Source organism: Choloepus didactylus, chromosome 16 (assembly GCF_015220235.1).
Source record: "Choloepus didactylus isolate mChoDid1 chromosome 16, mChoDid1.pri, whole genome shotgun sequence".
Taxonomy (NCBI): domain Eukaryota; kingdom Metazoa; phylum Chordata; class Mammalia; order Pilosa; family Megalonychidae; genus Choloepus; species Choloepus didactylus.
In genome coordinates, this window is record NC_051322.1 from 45349253 (window position 1) to 45370729 (window position 21477).

The following is a 21477-nucleotide window of genomic DNA, read 5'->3' on the forward strand; positions in this document are numbered from 1 at the left end:
AGGAAAACTTTAGTATAAAAATTTGACTCTATAGATCCAGGGAAATTTTAACATATACTTCTTTTTTATTAAATATGTAAAAAGATAAATGCAAGTCAAGTTATTCACATATTCAGAGACCAAAAACTATTCTACCATGCAACAAGAAGTGGATAATGTAAAATGAATGTGATACATCTGAATAGGACTTTTTCATCTATTGTGTCATTACTTATCTATATTTATAATTAACAATACATGTTTACATTCCTTTCAGTTTACATTTAATATATAACAAAAGCTGTATGATGTACTATTTAGTAAAGTAATTTGAATGCATATTAAACCTTAACGGAATAATGGAAATACTCACCAGGGAAGGGAGGAGTTCTTGTTCCCTTTTGGAGTTGAGTTCTCTCGGCTAATGGGGTGTTTGTCCTTGTCTTCCTTTCTTTTTTTTGTTCCTCTGCTTTTTTGCTTAGAAAGTACACAGGCTTTCTCTTTGTCCCCTGCTTCAATCACTTCCCATCTGAGAGTGCAGTGGAAGTGCTGTAAGCAATGCTCAGGTGAGGGGAGGACCAAGGGTGCCATCTGGCTTCCTGGGAGGGAGGTGAGAGGTGCACACCACGAGCCTGGGAAGGAGGCCCTGAATGCCGAGGTGACAGAAAGATGATGGGGCTGTCAGCAGCAAGAAAGGAGGGGCCGTGGAAAGGGAGTGGCGGTCTGCACAGAGGCTAGGGTACAGCAGAAAGGGGCTGATGCAGAAATTCAGCTCTTAAATTCCCCAAAGTGTCAATGATGTCACCTGGGATGCAGTGCCACAGAGAATGTTTCAGAGGGGGACAGAAAGGAATGTATAGCTTTTCTCAAAATCAGTGGGTAATCTGCCCCAAACTTTGGGAAGGAGAATAGAAAGTATGATGACTGGGGAAACTCTCTTTGCAGGAGAAGGTGTCTGGTCAGTATGTTTACAGCTGAGAAGCTGAGGGGAGTTGGGGAGGAATGGAGCAGTTCCAGTGTGCCTCATGGGTGAGGCTTATACAAATTATACAGGATAGAGTGGGTTCTGGAGAAGGCAAGATGCTGACTCCCTGCTAGGGGTTCATGTGCATCCACATGAGAAAGATGAGTTTTGGTTAATGATCCAAGCAGCCCTGGGCATTACTGAGCTGTCCAGGGCAGGCAAGGAACTGCCCGGAACCATGAAAGTCTCAGCTGTATGAAATTATTTATTGTGCCTCTTCACAAGAAATATTTTAAAAAAGGAAAATCAGTGAGTGCAACAGGCTCAGGAGGGCAACAGACCAGTAAACCTGACGCTGCCTAGAGCACGACCACTACCTGCAGCCAGGTGTGGGAGGATGTCACTGCTGGGAGCCAAACTTTCTAGCCTTAGCGAAAGGACTTGTAGCTGTTGTGCAGAGGAAGCACGAGAGAGAAGAAAGGAGAACCAACCACCAATTCTGCACAGCGTGTTGTGATAACCTCAAAAACACAAGCCACCTTTTTCACTTGTAACTCAATAAATACCTCTTTGCTGCAAAAGATTTATTTTGAGAAGACTTCTTTTGGTGGCAAGTTTCAATGCTAGAATTTAGAATTAGTCTTTGATCCATTAATAAAGAAATCTCAAAGCTTTAGGATACACAATTCGGAAATTTATTTTAGCTTTTCAGTTAAGCGGAAAGTGGGGAGGGCACACTTGTTTCTTGTTTTTGTTGCACCTGCTAAGTCAAATAACAAGTGAAAGTAAATTTAAAGTTAGAAACCAAGTGAAATGAATGATCCAGGAAGGGATACCATCTGTCAAAGGAGGAGAAAAAGAGGCAAAGATTTTGAAAGAGACTAAGAAGATGTGCAAATCTTAGCTAAAAAAATAAGGAATGCTTTTAATTCATTAATGTTTCCTATATTTATAATTGCCACTGTTTGGTAAAGGTCAATGACAAGAAGGGCCCTTATATTAAAGAGGGGAAATTCCTTATTCCAGAAGGTACTGGGAGCCACAGATTTCTCTGTGCTGTCATTCCCATGTCATACATCAGACGGTAGAACCTTGATTCTCCCTTGGAATTATGCTCCTAATAAGGTATTCACTTCCAGCCTTCCAGAAAGTGTGTGGCGTGATGCAGAACCCTGAAACTCAGGGCTGCATGCCCTTAAGTTACCCTTTAGCAGGATGCCCCTCATGTGAATGACAGGGTTTGGGCTGAAACCCACACAAAGAGGGAGAGGGGGGACCAAGCCAGGAAACCTGAACCCACCCAAACCCCCTTCGGACTGCAGTAAGTGATGACAGCATCTGGGGAGAGTGGCTGCCCACCAAAGAGGACCCTGAGAAAGAAAAGAGCATGAGAACCTGGGGTGGGGAGGGGAAGGGGACGGCAGGGGCAAGTGGTGAGAGGGCGAAGCTGAGATGGTGTCTTCCTTCAGTGAATGTCTTTCAGAACTAACAACATACCGTGTGGTTGTCTAACATGCGGATGTATGAACACTGCTGGGCCCGGAAGTCCTTGTTCTGAATCCATTTTTTCCCTTTAGTTTTGAGAGGGAAAAACTGACCCTATGTTCTTCCCCATGAAACAAATCACTGTATGGCTTTCGGATCAAGTGTCTGTTTCCCTTTGTTCCAATTCATTATTTGACCGAATTCATGTCCAAGGGTTAGACTTGCAAACATCAAAGCACCACAAATGTGTGTGATATCTAGTGACACTGGGTTGAAAAATGCCAATATAAATACCATATATCAAATGACCATTGTTTCACACCAAGAGCAAAAGGGGATGGCAGTGGTGGGGTGGGGAGAGCTGTTCTGGAAAGAAATGAAGGAGAGAACAGAACCAGTCTCAAGCAGCCAAGTGGTGAAGCTGAAGGTGCGTGACCCTATGATCTTGCAGGAAGACGCCCCCTATGCTGCCCGCTGACGCTGTCTTGGCAAAGTAGATGGGAACCGAGCGCTGTGGTTGGCGTGTGCAACGGTACGTTGATGACGTTAACGGCAGACTGGAAACAAATGATTTCTGTTGAGCTTGAGGCCACACATGTTCCAATTCTCCAGAAGAAAAGTTCCCACACAAAATGGAAGTGTCAAGAGCTGCCGTGGCGGTTCAGTATTCCTCCTGCGGCTGGGGCTGCTGCTCGTGGACCTGCTCCTCGGCCTCCGCATCTTCTGTGGGGCCCTCCTGCGGGGTGGGGGAGAGGTTTCAGCTGAAACAATTTACTGCTGCCCGGCCAGGTGTCTCAAGGCCGCGGGGAGCACCAGGCGTGGGCCCAGCTCCCATGGCCAGTTCACACGGGGACGCCCCAGCTGTCATTCTCAGAATGAACCATTCTAGATAGCACAGTCATCAGGCTTGAAGCACCAGACTTTTTTTTTTGGGAGGGGGGAACCCTCATAAAACACATTGCATACTTTTTACCTTCTACCAAACACAAGTGCCTCGAGGTCACCATGATAAATATGAATTAACCTGCTGTGAGAAAAGAGCTGTGTGCCCAGGCCACTACGGTGTGTCGGCAGCCGCTTTCTTACAGATGCCAGATAAGCGAGGTGGTTAGAGTGGGTGAAAGAAGGGCTGGCTATTGACCGAGGTTGAGGGCTGCCCTGAGGAGGGGGTCTCTCCCGACAGGAAGTTCATGAGCTTCACTCAAGGCCTTTGAACCTCTTTTTAGGAGGCCCCCCTACCCTTCTTTTTTTGTTTGCTGTTTCCTGACTATGAACCAGATCGGGGAGGTGTTCCTTTGCTTGGCTCCACATGTCAAATTTCTTCATTTGCCTAACCCAGTGAGCTCCACCACCAACTCTGGGGAATGTCAACTATAGTCAGCTATACCCACAAATTTTTTTACTGTTCTGACATCACAAAGAACAATTAACACCTTATTACCCAAATAGAGGGGAAGGGGCTAATCCACTAGCAGATAACTGCTGGCTCCCTCTCTCCCCAATGGTGGCAAAATGCTTTTGAGATCCAGTCAGGAGCTTTCACAAGGGACAGGCACTAGGAAAAAGTCACTGGTCTCCCTCAGTGAGCACTCTCCTCTTGTCTAGGGAAAAGGAGTACGTTAGAATGCTGCTGGGAGTCCATCAGGAATTGTGGATGGAGAACTCCCAGCTGTCTGTCCCGTCACATGCTCCTCTAGATGAAAATGCCCCTCCTCCCCGAAGCCTCTCCCACTGTCGCTGCCCCTGGATTAGTCGCTCCGCTGTATAAGTTTCTCTGTTGAGAGAAGCTTAGAAAGAGGAGTGACTGTTAGGTGACACGGTGGCCCTGTGGGTTTCCCATGCGTCTGCCTCTCCAGGGAGGCTCCAAGCCTCTCAGGGTCAGGGCTGTTGTTTTATTCATCATCCTAACTCAACACTAGAGTGGTGACTTCCATATTGTAACACTCAAACTTCAGCTGGTCTGGAGCATACTTTTCTTACCTGATTGTGTTTGTGCACATTGGGCTGCTTGAGGGAAGATCTCAGAATGAGTATGTTTACATTTTACAGAAAATCTCATTTGCTCACGTCACAACTGAAAGTTAACTGTGGGATAATGGAGTTAACCCAGGACTAGAAGTTGAGAGACCCAGGTTCAAGGAATTGTTGAGCTGGTAAAAATCTGAGGGATCAAGAACACAAGCAAGGAGGCCCCTGCTCCTTTCCATACGTATTCAGCATGGGGGTGGGTTCCATGACCTTGTTCAGTGCTCTGTGCTCTCCAGCTGGCCAGGGGCAGCTCTCCACGCACATGGGCGGACACCCCGTCCGCCAAACATCACCAGTGATGTAATGCATCTCCTGGAACTGCAGGCCCCAGGCCACTCTTGTTGGGAAATACTGGTTTTAGAGAAGAAACGTCCCTAATAACTAAAGGATTGCTAATGCACAGGGTAAGGCAGTCTGAAAGTCTGGCAGACTGCATCTGTAATTCCAAGGAGGATATGCTACAAGTATCACAACTGCAAGCTCTTAGCCCACACAGTGCTATTGCAGGCTCACAGAAACAAAACAAAACAAAACAAAACAAAACAAAACAAAAAACCCCTCCTCTCTTTTGCTCATGCCCCATACAAAAACAAAAACCTAAAGACACATGTAAGTAGGAGGCCAGGCAAAACCTATGCCAAATTGGCCCCAATGCCCTGCATGCCATCTACTTACTTAATTCAAATATTGTACATTAACCCATTACATCTGTCTAAATGTTTAGCTGGGAGTGAACTCTCACAGGTATAATTCCTTCTTCTTATAATCACTAGAAAGAGAAACAACTAGGAAGACAATATTGAAGAAGGCTCTCAGCTACTAGGGGAGGAAAAAGGAGACAAAGGAAGGAGGCGGGGTCCTGAAGAAGCTCCAGCGGCTCCCTCCTTTCTAGACTGAGGGGCACTCCATCACGTCATCTCCTCCACCCAGGCCAGCTGGGGTTCCCTCCTCTTTCCTCTCTGCTTTGTTCTTGCTGTTTCCTCAGCCTCAAACATACCCTTCCTGTCTTAGCTCGATAATTGCCGAAATTCCTGGCCATCCTTCAACACTCAACGCAGATGTCGTCTTCTCTGGGAAATCTTCGCTCGTCCCTCCAGGCTGTCTCTCTGTGCTCCCCCACAAGTTTATTTATGTCTCTATTATCACACTTATCAGAACCTGACACATTCTAGTCTGCGGTATCCCTGTCTCCTTTCTATATACCCAGTGACAGGAACAAGGGCTGTATCCAACAAGTAGTGGCTGAGGGAGGAGGAAAATCTTAGGTCATCTGAGCAGTAGCTTCCACGATGGTGCCTCGGGAAAGAGCAACTGTCTATAATCAGGTGCACTTCAGCTGAACAGAACGAGGGGAGCAGCTCCCTCATGACTAAGTCCAGTCACTTAAGGCCCCAAGTTACCTGTAATGGGAATGAAAAAGAAAGGCACTGGACAGCTGGCTGGTGGTCTGCTCTGCAAACTCCCATCAGGTATATACAACGGGGAACTGAACTGCCTCTACTACTCAAATTCCCCATTTGGATTTCCTCATCTTCCAAACATATGATATCCTATGACTATCTGACTACAAGAATCAGAGACCAGCTATCACCAAATAAAGACTTAGGGAGAAGAGAGCCCCTCCAGCAAATGCCTCCACCTGAAATGTAAATGAGGCGTTCATCTCTGTTTACAAGAAGAGTGGGTACTAGAACCCAACCTTCAGTTCTTCAGTTACCAGCCCTGCGTTACTTCAGCACCTCTCCAATCTCCAGGAGGCTCAGGGAAAGGCAAGACAACCAGGCATCTCTGCTGTCTGTCCTCAAAGTCACACCAAAGGCAGCATGAAAAAAAGTCTGGGCATTTCTTCCAGACACCAGGCACACCGTGCACTCACGTGGCTGCAAACCACACTGGAGCACTGGAGTGTGGGGATGACCTGAACACAGGACACAGGTTCTAGGTCAAGAACCTTGGGGCCCAGGGGCTTCCGAGAGCTTGGCGGTGGGTGCAGTGGTGTAGCAACCACCAAGCAGATGTTGTGATACTTTCCCAGACCATGAGACACAGGGGAAGGGGGGCAAGAGGCTTTCTTTGTAAAGACTCACTCCCCCAGTGGTAGAAGCTGGCTGTGCTTCCAGAATGCTACCATGGAAAAACGATTCTTTATCCTTAGGGAGAAAGGCAAATGCTGGAAGGCCTACGGTGTCTAGGATAATAACTCCCTGCACCTCTGGGTGGGGAAGCAGAAAGCAGAGCAGGCTGGCTGCTGCTGAGCCCCTTGCTTCCACCCCTGTAGGAAATGCAGTGGGTGCCGTGTATGGGAAGCTCCAGCACGGAGTCCAGGCACATGGCAGATGGCAGACACTCTTCTTCTTTCTATATAGAAACCAAGGTTTAAAAAAATGCATCTTGCTGCATTTTAAACAAGGACACCTGGCATATTTTGGATCAAAAGACTTATATCAGTATAGATGTACTCAGACACAGAGTTGCAGTAAAATATATCCTGGAACTAGAAAAATTAAGCCAACCACTCAGTTTGAAATCTTGCTCTGGTAACCCACAGATGTAGTTTGTGTGAAGTCCATTTTCTCTTAGAGATTCCAATTGCCTGGTTACTGCCTCTAAGTAACTCTCTTCTTGGATACTCCTTAGCATACACTTAAATGCTGATGCACACGGACTCTCTCTCTTCTCCCTACAATGTTGTAGAAACCTGATGGAAGTTTCCAGAGCAGACCAAGGTGACATAATCCTTGGGCTCTGAGTCAGATAAATCTGGGTTCAAATTCTAGTGCTAGAGCTTATTGATGCTGGGTTGTTGGGCAAGTAATTTTATCTGTAACCTGGAGTGCTCTCACCTCCTAAGGATGTGGTTAGGGTAGCAAATGAGATAATGCACAAAGAACATGAAGGTATTATCTAGCGCATGCTGAATGCTCAGAGCATTTTAGCTTTGCTACTGGCATGATCTCCATTTAAAAGGTGGCTCAAGCTTGGAGATGGGAGAGCATGAACTTGGGATTCAGAGACCAGAGTTCAAATGCAAATTATGCTACCTACTTACTTGGGAAAGTTATTTAACCACTGTACTGCCTTAGTTTTCCTCATCTGTAAAATGGGGTGACAACAGTATTTACCTAATAATTAATATACACAAAGCCCTTGGTACAGTAACCCCCATCCCCACCCCAAGCATTTGATGGAAGGATCTGCTGAATCCATTATTCAGCCTTAACGACTGATGATGTTTTAAAGTATTACTGCTCTCTGGGGCGTTTGCATGTTAATTGCCTGCACACTGCAAGAATGGCTAAATCCAGACTGCAGCATGTTGGGATGTGTGTGGAAGGATATGAGGTGGGGGGTGTATGAAAAGCAGAACAGAAATTGAGATTATCTAGGCAGATCCCTCCCCTAGAATCACACTGAGGAGCCAAGAGCTCTTGCCTGAGGCAGGCCCTGCCAACAGGAATTGCAGTGGCCCACGTCAACTCTCAGGGCTCCTGAGGCGTTGTAGGGAGAAGAGAGAGAGTCCGTGTGCTTCAACATTTAAGTGTATGCTAAGGAGTATCCAAGAAGAGAGTTACTTAGAGGCAGTAACCAGGCAATTGGAATCTCTAAGAGAAAATGGACTTCACACAAACTACATCTGTGGGTTACCAGAGCAAGATTTTCAAACTGAGTGGTTGGCTTAATTTTTCTAGTTCCAGGATATATTTTACTGCAACTCTGTGTCTGAGTACATCTATACTGACATAAGTCTTTTGATCCCCCAAGGATGCCTCCAGGGGACAAGATCTGGCTCCAGGTTTGAATTGGAAGGCGTTCCCTTCTGCTGGAAGTGCAGGGCCGGGAAGCAGATCCAGGCTGCAGGCCGGCCTCACTCCCAACGGCAGCTGTCATCAAGGACAGGCAGCTGCACCATCCACTCAAGTCACAGAGCTCCAGACACCTCATCCGATTTATCCTCATACAAGCTCTTGAAGAGAATAACGGTAATTCATCTAGACACACAGCACTTTTTACACACATAACTTTATGTATGTGCCACTTCTGGTGGCTGCAGATACATTACAAATCAACCTACTGTTTCTTACATCAGATCTGAAAATACTGGAAACCCTAGTGAAGCCATCACTGCCTCTGGGACCCAGCCACGTGCATTCTCAGGACTTCAAAATATACATGCAGAGCTGATAATCAAGAAAGAAGTTAAAAAAAATATGTATGTATATATATCTATATATCTGGGAAAAATGTAAAAAGTGGTAGAGTCCCCAAATCCCAGACACAGTTTCTTATAGTTTAGGGAATTTCAAAAGTCATAAATGGAGTAAATATTTAGTTTCCTGGTATTCAGCCAGAACAAGACATAAAGTAAACTTCCTGGGAGTTTGCTCCATTCTGTGTTAACACTAACACCCAGGCGACTCGGCCACAGAGCCCTCAGAGTATCCCAGACTTTCTGGCTAAACAGAACCAAACCCTCCACCAGCCTCAACCTGGCACAGGAAGAAGCCTGACGTCCCAACCTCGTCTCTCCCCTCCCACAGTGCATCTCGGCGGAGGGTCACGCTCCACTGGCCCCGACTCCTGCCACTGGCTGCCAGGGTCTCTCCTCGTGCAGGCAGACTTGACTGACTTACCTCGGTCTTTGCCATTTATTCTGCCCTTCCCACTCCCTGCTTCTTGTCTGTGCTCTGTTCCTTCCTGCCCCTCACATCTGCTTTTTATCATCAAGACTGAGCCACATTTGGGGTCTCCTTCACCCATGAGACAACCCTGGGGGCAGGTCCTTCCCACAAAGGTGACCATCTAAAAGCATCTTTAACAAACATCTGTCCCCCTATTCTGTTCTGTAATGGCAAGGAGTAACCAAGACAACTACCCATGAAATAAAGACAGTTATGGGAATCATGGGGATAGGGAAAGCATCTGGATTATCTTCCCCTTTAACCACACTGTGATCTTTCATGAGGAATAAAGAATCCTCGTTTGCTCAGACAGCTGAAAACCGCTGGGGACTTGGCTGTATAAGCCAATTTTTCTCAAAGATTCCCCTTCTTATATCTTCCCATCTCTTACCAGACTAAGTCACAAGTGCAGGTTCCATGGGCATGGTCAAAGGGTCATGAGGATAATGATTTTATTCCTTTCAGAATATCAAACGCCCTGGCTGAGTTTTAATTCTTTCTGAGGCCCCAGGACAGTCCTGAGGCATGTCCGTCCACTGCACTCTAACCAGGACATAGAAGTCAAGGCCCACGCCACTTACGTGTTCTTCTGAAGCATAGAGAACTTCCATTAGTCGCTGCACGAGGTCGTCATTTTCTTGCCCGTGTTCTTGGCAGAGTAGCTCGATCTCCCTCAACTTCCCGAAGTAGAAATCCCTTTCCTTTTCCACGCCTTCAAGGGCAAGTTTTAATGAATGTACCTGCAAGGAAGGAGGGTGGGGGAAAGAAACCCCCAAATATAGTATGAGATAAGTGCCACACTAAGCCTATGGATGGAGCCCCAAAACTTGTGTCTGTGAGGCCCAAGTCTGTGGGAGGAACGACAGAGCGGCCGTTTGGTGCCTGCGCCTGGGATGAAATGTCCAGCTGCAATCACACAGCAGTCACTCCCATCCGACCTGCATGTTTATTAACCACTGCAGAGAGATTACTCCACCTGACATGGTTCCACCCACACTCTGCCATGAGCTTTCTCTCCTGTTAACACAGGCCTAACTTGTTTGGAATCTGCAGGGAGGGGAGATGAGGAAAAGGAAGGAGGGAGATGTAAAAGAGCAAGGCTGTCACTGTGGTTACTGGAGATGTGTTCTGAGGAGCCTCCTTTCCTCGAATCACTTGCATTAAGAGCCACCCTTCGTTCTAGACCCCTTCACAAGTGACATTGACCCAAACCAGACAAATACTCCCTACTGAGAAATTGGGTCTTGGTAAAACCAGGAAAATGGTGAGAATGGAAGCCTGGCTGAGCAGACCTGTCTTACCATCTCTGGTTCTGGCTCTGGGTGTGTCACTGCAAGGCTGGGAGGATATAGAGGCGCCACTGCCTCACCAACAAGGTCCCTGTTCCTTTTTCTCCCCTTGGGGCAGGTTCAAGGACCTTCCATGGCTGTGTAGCTTCTTACAGAGGTGACAGAGATAGTGCAGGGGAAGGGAAGGAGGCAAGAACGGCTGAGGCACACCCCAGCAGAGCGGCAGCCGGGGGCTGGGGAAACTGTGAAGGGGTGTGAGTGGACTGGGTTCGGTCTCGGGCTGCCTCGCTCCCACGGGCAGTTACACACAGGTCTACACTGCTGCCCCATTACGGTCTCAGAGAACTGCCTCCCCCATGCCCCAAGTTTTTGACCCTCTGTGTATTTATACTGATGCAGAGAATATTCCCTAGGAGATAAATAAAGTCTTTCATGGTTCTCTTTAGATGAACTCTCTTTTTCAGTATTTTAATAATCATTCCTAACAGAATTTCCAAAAATTACACTTGGAAGGCAAAATGTTCTTCTTTCTTTTTCTTTCTAATAATTCTAGGCTATTTATCTGTCTGGAATTACAGATCATTCAAACATATACTGAGCACACACTGAGCCCATCCCCTTCTGGCTCACCTGGCAAATCCCTTAACCCATCCTATAAGGCTTGGGGATTTGGCCTTAGGTGAACCCCACTGGCGTCCTCACGTGGCGGCTCCCACATCTACACGCCCACAGCACTCCTCCCAACACCATGACAGCAGTTTTCATTTGTGTGTTGTCATTTCTGCATTTACATGTGTCTCCCTCCCTCTTGACAGTAACGACTTGAGAGCAGAGGGAGGTTGGCACATAGCAGCAGCAAAGTAAAAGAATGTTACATGACTGCATAACCCCTTCAACTAATTCCTGCTCCCGCTCCCCTCCGCGTGCCCTGACTTTTCTACTCAGGTCCTCCATAAATATCTCCTCGGAAGCAAACGTCTTCAGAGATTTTCCCCACAAGCAAAAGCCAAATCCTCTTTCAAAAACAGCAGAAAGAGTTTTGCAACTGATTTCTTGTGGGCAGAATTCCAAATGGCTTCTCATAGTCAGATATTTATTTTCAAGGCCACATTAAACTGATAGGGTAACACTGACTTCCATTATTTACATGACCAATTCATTTACAGAGTGAGGTTGATTTATTTCAACAGTGAGTTTCCTAGGAACTTTTCAGCATGTGTCTATGCATATATATGTGTGTGTGTGTGCGTGTGTGTATATGTATATATTTGTGTGTATTACACAACTGATGGACTTTTCCAAGGGAGTATTTATACACTGCTTATTTTTCTTCATAGCACTTATCACCCAACTTTTATATTTATATTTGTTTATTATTTTCCCTCAATAATAAACGGACTCCATGAGGGCAGAGATTCTGTCTGTTCTGCTCACTGCTGTGTCCCCAATATTTGACACAGAGCTGTTAATTAGTTAACTAATTCTGTTGCACATTGCTGTTAATCCACATTGCTGGATTAACAGAATCTAGAGATGTGTGCTGTGTGGCAACTATTAGAAATGGTCATAGTCTAATTTAATGGGGTTTCAATAGGCTTGCAAGAGAGATATTCTCCAGCATCTCCTGGAGGAGTTAGTTAAACTCTTAGTGTTCTAGGTGTAGGGTGAGAAAAAGCGTTTACACTGGTATGATCAGAAAAGTCTCTTGGTAAGGGATGTTATGCCACATAATGACACCAGAAATGACTTTCAGAAAGCGATCAGTTTTCCCATCTCAGCCTAACCGGGGTCTGCCAGTGAATGGAAAATTCTCTGAAAGAAACATCACTGCTGTCTCTCCTCTCTTTGGTTTGTGAAGAGTCTCCAGGTAGAAGGGGTCACTCTCACCCCTTTCCTTGTTAGTCCTCTGTTTTTCCCTCACCAGTCTAGTGATCCAAAGATTTCAAGAAAATCAAAACTATCTCCTCAGAAGAACTCTCGCAAAGCAGTGGGAGGCCAGTTTGCAAAGTTTTAACTCTTACTTCTGCTAATACTATAGCTTGACATTTGTACAAATGGAAGGTAGCATCCTAAATTCCAGGAAAAAGAAAACTCCCTTTATTCTAGAAATCCTTTCCTGCTTTAATGCCATCCAACCTTGCTGGGTGTGGCCACAGAATCCACCTCAATCTTGTGCTGGTGTTAGCAGGCGATCTGTGGCAGTTTATGGTGTGCTGCCCCTTCTGAGCCTCCCTCTACCAGGCAAGGGGTGTCTACTGGACACAGGTGACCCAGGAGAACCAGCATGTCTGCCTTCCAAGAGTGCTTTGGATGGCACAACGAGAAAACAGCTGAGACTTTTGTAGAAATGGAAAACCTGTGGAGGATTTTGGTATTCCAGATGCAGACGGTAATAGATGCTCAGCTATAAACATTCCCTAGTAAAAGCCAATAGTAGCTAACTTATATGATGACAGATCGATCGGCAAACAAAATTCCATTTTCCTAGTCCCACTCACCAAGACCAATGCCTCCCTAATCCCTTACACGTCATGGCAGAAGCCTAAGCGCCTGAGGAGATACTGGAGATGGTCAAGGGGAAGGGATGAGAATTCTCACAGTTCTCCCTGCTCCTCTTGGTATGTCCACACACTCCTGTCCTGCCAGGCCCTGCAGTCCAGGCCATGAGCCACAGTCTCCTCCTGGGCTCGCCAACACCCACCCCCGTCCCACCAGTGGCCTCGGGCAGAGCAGTGACTCCACGCCATGACCTGTGCGCTAACCCATTGTCCAGAAACAGTCCCTAATAATCCTATTTATGTATTTTCTCTCCTATGCCTTTTGATTCATTTCTATCATTGGCACTATCTGGAACTGTGGTAGATTTATAATATATCATGGGAAATTGCTTGAATAAAGGCATGAGGCCAAGTAAATGAAAATTCTTAAAGTTTATGGCACGTGCCACTTTCTCTATTACTACTGTAATTCACTCTTTATGCTGGGCCTTTTGCCCACCTCTCCTTGTCCCAGTGTTCTCAGCTGAAGCGTAGTGATGTCTCTGTGGTTGCCCAGTGGCTTCAGAGGCATCCTTGCAGACTTCACCGATGGAAAATGGAGGGAGTAATAATGGATAACCAAAGAAATGGAGGAAAGTGCTCAGTAAACATTTGCTGCATGAACGAGTCACAACTCAGGATAAGACCCTCCCTCTGAGGACCGAGAAGCGGACAGGCACACCCTTACTTGACATGAAGGCATCAGGGGCAGCAAGGAGCTGCGAGGCCTTTTCAAAGTAATGATGAAATGATCACAACAAGAAGGAAGAGCACTGGAACGCCCCTCTCTCTTTTCTGACTCTGTCCTCTCTGGAGTGGCATTTTACAGGGTAGGATGGTTTGGCCAAGGCATTTTAATGATCCAGTCCCCTGGGGATGTTTGAGGCTCTGGGTATGATTCGGAGAGCTAACTGGAGATCAGAGTCTCCAGGTAGAAGGGGTCGCTCTCACCCCTTTCCTTGTCAGTCCTCTGTTTTTCCCTCACCAGTCTAGTGATCCAAAGATTTCAAGAAAATCAAAACTATCTTCTCAGAAAGTAGGGCTGGCTCCAAAGGAGAGGAAGTGGGGCTAGCTGCTTCGACTGCAAGGGACAGAGGGACATGAAGACCTTGAGGTTCCCATGTGGTTATGATTTAGGTTGGAGGGTTGGGAATTGGGGTGTGGTAGAGGGGGAAGCCAGAGAGAAAGGGAGGAGAAGAGTCATAAGGAAACACGGCATAATAGAGACATCAAAAGAATCTGAGTTCCTAAGGAGACCCACTGCCCGATTCTCTGTCTACTCTGATTTGCTTGGAGTCTTCTGCCTGTGGCCTGAGGCTCATGCAGGGTCCTCACTGCCCTGTCTCTGAAATGGACTCATTACTGCAAACTCGAGAGGGGCTCAAATTGAGAATCAGCAGGTAATTAGATCATGCAACAGTTTCTAAATCAAAGTTCTACCCACTAGATGACTTAAGGTTTTTTTTTTTCTTCTTTTTTCTCTTTTTTTAATTGAGCTATATGCACATACCATGCAGTCATACAAAACAAATCGTACATTCGATTGCTCACAGTACCATTACATAGTTGTACATTCATCACCTAAATCAATCCCTGACACCTTCATTAGCACACACACAAAAATAACAAGAATAGTAATTAAAGTGAAAAAGAGCAATTAAAGTAAAAAAGAACACTGGGTACCTTTGTCTGTTTGTTTGTTTGTTTCCTTCCCCTATTTTTCTACTCATCCATCCATAAACTAGACAAAGGGGTGGTCCTTATGGCTTTCCCAATCCCAATGTCACCCCTCATAAGCTACATTTTTATACAATTGGATGACTTAAGTTTTACCTTTTTCATTAATGTGATCAGAATGGTAAAGAAACACCCTAGTTAAGCAACTGCCTGCTTTTAAAATACATTCTTGTGGCAAGTATACAATTATCTCAGAAAGTGTTTCCAGACTCTTGCTGGCTCATCAAGAATAAGGTTAATCACCTGGAACGGCCTAGTGAGTGGCTGGGAAAGAGCCTGAGGACTTGGAGTAAAGACTCTTCTCAAAGTGGAGGGAGCAGCCAGGATTAACGATTCCTCCCAGCACAAGATGGGGCTTGGTGGCTTCTGCAGTGGCCCTGCTCTGCCAATTGTTTTACTATTTTTAAGCTGTGTAGAATCTTAGGCAAAATGAGCTACTGTTAGTTAAAAAGCATACCTCAGTTTTTATTTTTGAAAATTCTGACATTAGAGTTAGGTTTACTGTAATCATTAGGAATATTAGACCAAAAGGAAAGCTCTTCTAATTAAAAGGCAACTATAGCCTTTCTGATCCTCCTGATTGGGTTCAGTGCTCCCGCAGCACCAAACTTCCCCTATTGTGGGGAGGGTCAGGTTTTTGTTTTCACTTATGTAACAGCCTACCGTGTGCAATTGCTGTTGGTTAGTTCTCAGAGGGACGGGAAGGGGTCTGTGCTGCTTACCATTATTCTACTAACATCAACCAGTGTCTGGCACATAGAACAGGCTTAACAAATAGATGGTGAAAGAAAGGAGAGGAGGAGGAAGGAAAGGAAGAAAGGAGGGAGGGACGAGGGAGGGAGACTAACTCCAGAGTGGTCTTTAACACAATCTAGACAGGCCGGAAGTGGCATGACAGGCCACGGTCCAGTCTCGAGCTCACGATGGTCACAGAAGTGTAGGGAAGGGGAGGCTGGCCTGGCAGCCTGCATCTCCCCAGGGATGAGTCATCTGTCATTATGTCTTAATGTACAGCTCTGAAGTTTGTGACTATCATCTTGCATTCCTAACAGACCACTGATTTTATCTTCCTGAACAATTTCTTTTCTTACTTGCTGGAAACCACTGACTCTTTCCCCCTCTTCTTCCAGGCCTACAGGGTCTGATCCCTCACCCCTTACGCAGGCTGCTGGTCCCAGAGACAGGGCAAGGGACGATGAATTACCTGTTCATTAAGCTGTATGACCTGTGTTTCTAAATCTTTATCAGATTTGGATGCTGAGCCGCTGGATGAAGCCCTTTTGGCTGATGAGGGACGAGAAGGTGTGGATCCTGGTTTAGATGCTGGACTTGATCTGGCTGCACCTGAAAGCAATGAGAATTATAAATATTGACAACATTAAAAATGCTTTTAAAAATACACAGCAAATATACGATATAACAGGAGTTTACTAAAAAATATGAGTTACCCCAGTGATCCTTCCTGTTACAGAGGCAGTACATATACTTAGACGGAGGCCGCAGGACTGAATGACAGCGATGTCTTAGGCAACTTATTTAACTTTTCTTAGCACTGCTTTTTTCCTCAATTAACAGGAGGTTAACACACTTGTCCCATCTCCCTCCAGAAAGATAAGACTAACAGATATAAAGGGATTTTTAATTTTTTTAAGAAAAAAAGGTTCTTAGATAAATTTGAAACATTACCATAATTGGAATTCCTAACAAACAAGAAAAAAGACCTTATAACAGATTAATACTTTAGAAGAAATATTCAATACAAATGCATGTTTTTTCTTTTTAAATATATTTCCTAGCTTTAGCCTTTGAAAGACCCTAGGAGCAATGACATCTCAATAGCAATAAACACTCCTGGTGCCGAAATCTTGGTTTCTAAGTGCTCTTCTGCACTAAAATGCTTCTTGAGAAATGGCTGCTTCCAGGGTTGGGGCCGGGGAAGTATAGATGAGCCTGGGACACCCTTTTGTATCAAAAAGCAAGGACATGCTCACGGACTAATGTCCTTGACACATTAGGACACAGGGCCTGGCTGGAAGGGGCTCCCAACTAGCCAAATTTGGGACAATTTCCATATCAAAAAGAATAATGGCTGAAACTTATTGTAATGCATTGAATTAAAAAAAAACCCCATACATCCATAATGATATTAAGTCAGACAGACAGACAGACACACACACACAGAGGATACAAAGCTTTTTTTTTTTACAGAACACTGCCAGCTAATAGATGTGGAAGAAATGCCAGAACTAGAAAAATCACGATTTTGCAACATCCGTAACTAATAATCTATTCAGGAAAGGATCACTGATGGATGCTAAAACATTAAAGGAGAGGTTGCGGGGTAACAAGACTTCCACATGTGTGAAGGGACTGCCCTATACACTGCTTAGTTATTCATTATAATGGGAAAAATGCACCTCTACGATGGAGAGATCCAGGGGTTAGTATCTTAACCAAGTGATCCAACTTTGCATCACCAACAGCATTATACATTAAAAAACAAAACAACAGAGTACTGATTTCAGTAAGACCTCACAATGTAATCTCCCTGTCTAGAACATGCAACAGACCAGGAAATGGCCTCTCTGCAGCTGAAACACATGCCACAGAATCTACGCTGTGAAGCTTATGCACATTGAGGACTAAGGAATTTAGGCCATTATTGAAAAAAAAATGTTGAAATAAATACGTGAACAAGTAAATAAAACTTTTTAATATGCTTTCCAATTTCAGTTTATTAGAAGCAACAGATCAGAAAGAGGCAAGGGATTATAAAGGCAAGTAGGCTGACAGTAGTTAATACGTTCCAACCAATATCCTAATTACAAAGTAGCAAACAGGAAGGCTATAAAACTCCTATTTGTATGTCTTCAGGTGCCTGGGTCATTAGTTATAGATTCAAGTCACACACACCCTCAAGAAGCACTGACAACATCATGCCCTTTAAAACATATGCCTCTCAGTTATAAAGCACAACAACATTTTTAATTTCAGTTTTATATAAGTTACCACAATAAAAAGTAAAAAAATGTAATGCCAAATATACTTTAAGTTAGCTTGAGTGTTCAAAGGGTAGTGATCTGGAAACCTCACTTATGCAGAGGACTCTTGGGATCTGATGTTTTGCTTCCTTGGTGGACAGGGCACTGCTAGAGGGATCCTTTGTCCCTGGGGAAGCCTGTAGCACACACTCCTGGAGCACTTACTCCTGCGCCAGCTGGCCAGGTTCAATCCACCAGGTGAAGAGAACACTGTTTAGAAGAGGCAGGGGAAGCACGGCTGGGAAGTGCTGACCTGGTAAAGGGCCGTCCTCAGAGGGCAGCCACCAGCCCCGCTGGGGAAGCAGCTTTCGAAAGGTCAAGTTACTTCAGACCTTTTTATTAACAATATATCATATTTTAATATAAGGAAAGTCTAACAGAAAGCAGCTCAAAGACTACTCATAACTCCTCTTATTTGTTTGGTAAATGCATATTTATCAAGTGCCTTCTATGTGCCATGAATCGGAGATCTCTAAGTGCTGCGGATAAAAAGAGGACTAAGACGTAGTCCCTAATCTCCGGGCACTCAGTCTCATGGGCAACAGCCATCTAAGAATCTCCGTGCACGGCCACACTTGATGTTTTTGTGTGCAAGCCAGGACTCCATGTCTACATGATTGTATAGTGGGATTTGGGCTGTATTTCCTCAGCTGAGACACTCCCCTTCCTGCTGCCCCTCCGTCCCCCCCAAGAGAAACTAAGTCCACTGTCCTCCAGGCCTCTGTCACTTCCCCTGGGAAGCCACAGCACCCCACTTTCCTCAGAGCACGAACCGACTGTAAATATAGTCATTTCTTTAAGGCCTATCCCCCCTCAAGCCTTGAACTCCATGACGTTGCATCTGTTTTGTTCACCGTCTTATCTTCCCAGGGCCAATCACAGTGCCTGACACAGAGAAGCCACTCAATAAAAGTTTTTATAATTCGTTAACTCCTAGGAGAGGCACCTCTCCAGGGCAAAGATGTCAGGGAGAGCCTGAGAGGCTGATGCCCGCCTTGAAGTCACAGACAGGAAGGGCCAGCAATTCACTGAGGAAACCAAGGAAAAAGCATCAGCGTCCCGGAAGGAGAGCTCTTATTTGGTTTCCTTTCAAGATCACCTTCCATTATTACTTAGGTCTCTTCTAGACAGAATCAGGACAATAGCTAGAGTGGGTAAAGCCAGCCAGCGAATGCCGAGCAAGGAGGGGCAAGGTGGTTTGTACCAAGTCTCTGCCCTCTTCCTAAAGAGCCTCCCTAGAGAGCACATGGCCACCCACCCACCCGGGCCGTCCTCCATAAGCAGAAACGATGTGGCTTGTTGCAGAAAGTGAGCTACCTCATCAGACTAGCTTGTGTGCTTATAGTCCAACACACCCAGTCTCATTTAAATTAAAAAAACAACAATGACAACCAAAAAACAAGGAAGGGAAGCTGAAAGGATGCCCAGGAGGGGAAGCAAAAGGGGCCAAAGGGGTCATGGCAAGCCAAAGCGCCAAGCTGGCTGGTAGGGAAAGGAGAAGACACAGAGGCAGAGGAAGTGCGGGGCCCTCGGAGACACACTCCATGAGGCTCACGCAGAGAGCGGAGCTGCAGCAGGTGCTGCTGCTGCCTGGTCCAACCACACAGCCTCACGGGGAAAGCCCTTTCTTCTCGAGGAGACGCATCCTGCATCCCTCGTTGCCGACAGGGCCCAACATAAATATGCTTGTGTGGGTCTGACTCCCAAGCTGGGGTTCCTCAGAGTCTCTAGAGAGCCTTAAAACGGCGTCTGTTTCCCTGATTCTGTCAAGTTCGGTTTTGAGCTGAGGACCCGGCATCTCCTGCCCTGGCAACACCCACGTACAGCGCACACCTTACGGATCATTTTGCAGCCGAGAAAATGAAGGCAATGAAAACAAACCCGGCATCCTCTCCTGCAGGGCGGGAGGGGGGATCCAGCCCCCTCTCTTCCCCTCTTCTCAAGCACACTACAGCCCCCCCCCACCATGCAATCACTGATGGGCTGACAAAAGAAAGGAACGGGATGGAAACCAAATTTTAAAAATTTAACAATAGATCAATTAAGAAATTGGCATTTGATATTTAAAATTAGAGGGTTTTTGAAATTCTGATTAAGCTATTTGGAAAGAAATTGATAATGGAAATAAATGTCTGATGAATGAGTATATGACAAGTGAGCCCAAGTTAATTGTACTTTAACACCTCCTAAGGAATATATTTGAAGAGATTAAAGAACAGAAAGATGTGGGAAAGATACTAATAACTTCAGAGGTTTAGGGCTTTAAAAAAAAAAAACACAATTCAGGGTGAAACTAAACACTATTTTTTCAAAAGACTGTAAAAAGAACTCTAATATCATCACAAGCTGCAATTTGATACAGAAGTAATTTACCCTTCACATCTATCAGATGATTAACACAAAGATATTCTAAATTTATAAAAATGAAAATGAAACCTTTGTATTATATTTAATGCTCTCAAATATTATTTTTTTTGGAATAAATAATAGTATTTTAAAGTACAGGATACTCTTTAGATAGTTAAGAACAATGTTTTTGTTTCCTACGTCTTGCTGTCTTTTTTCAAAATAACCATACTCTAAGATGTACCCAGTTTCTGGGGCTGCCTGATATCCTTTTCCCACTTACCTGGGCCACTATAATAAGGATGTTATCTGAAAACTGTACAGTTATCAACTTCAGTAAATTTAACATTGATAGAATATTTTTATGTAACCTACCACTTGTATTCCAATTTTGTGATCTGACCCAATAACGTCCTTCATAGTATCAAATCCTGCTTTTAAATGCTGGGGTTCTCCCTTTTCACGAAGATGGCGCCAAAAGCGAAGAAGGAAGCCCCTGCCCCTCCCAAAACCAAAGCCAAAGCAAAGGCTTTGAAAGCCAAGAAGGCAGTACTGAAAGGTGTCCACAGCCACAAGAAAAAGAAGATCCGCACTTCACCTACATTCCGGCGGCCCAAGACTCTGTGTCTCAGAAGACAGCCCAAATATCCTCGGAAGAGCGCCCCCAGGAGAAACAAGCTTGACCACTATGCCATCATCAAGTTCCCCCTGACCACTGAGTCAGCCATGAAGAAGACTAAAGACAACAACACACTTGTGTTCATTGTGGATGTCAAGGCCAACAAGCACCAGATCAAATAGGCTGTGAAGAAGCTCTATGACATTGACGTGGCAAAGGTCAACACCCTGATCAGGCCTAATGGAGAGAAGGCGGCATATGTTCGACTGGCTCCTGACTATGATGCTTTGGATGTTGCCAACAAAATTGGGATCATCTAAACAGTCCAGCTGGCAAATTCTAAATATAAGGTTTTTGACCATAAAAAAAAAAAAAATGCTGGGGTTCTCACTGGCTGCCTTCCTGATTCCTAGAATCCCCCTATCCTGCTGATGACTTCACTTCCGGTACCTTCCCATGCCTCTTTGCTCAAGAATGCTGGCGTGTAGAAACATTTACATAATGGACTTTAAAGAGACTGCAGCCACTTTGGCTATAATACAGATAAACATCTGTTCTTGCAGCTATCAAACATTTCAATTTTTTTTCAAGCTGCATTTGACAATGTCCTGAAAACATAATTAGTGGTAGTCCTGTTTTACAAGCGATTGTTTTGCCCTCAAGCTTTTCTCTCCCTCCTAATTTTCCCTTTCAAAATAAAAAGGTGTTTCAGAAGCAGAGGAAAACAGACATAAATTCTGCACAAGTCCCTGTAATTCTCTGACTGTATCCAT

The 21477-nt window shown here is 45.1% G+C and overlaps 1 protein-coding gene and 1 pseudogene across 4 annotated transcripts in view; one reads left to right on the top strand and one right to left on the bottom strand.

Moving 5' to 3' along the window:
- Nucleotides 1–1615: 1615 nt before the first annotated feature.
- The window catches only part of MAPRE2 (microtubule associated protein RP/EB family member 2), a 174621-nt gene continuing 154759 nt past the window's right edge, over nt 1616–21477 (bottom strand). For all 4 annotated transcript variants that reach the window (XM_037805530.1, XM_037805531.1, XM_037805529.1 and 1 more), the window contains 3 exons: nt 15903–16042; nt 9717–9875; nt 1616–3164 (listed from right to left, as the gene is read on the bottom strand). In XM_037805530.1, coding sequence (XP_037661458.1) covers nt 3090–3164; nt 9717–9875; nt 15903–16042 — 374 coding nt within the window. In that variant the 3' untranslated portion in view covers nt 1616–3089. The remainder of the gene's footprint in view (nt 3165–9716; nt 9876–15902; nt 16043–21477) is intronic.
- Nucleotides 20554–21080, top strand: LOC119511107 (annotated as a pseudogene).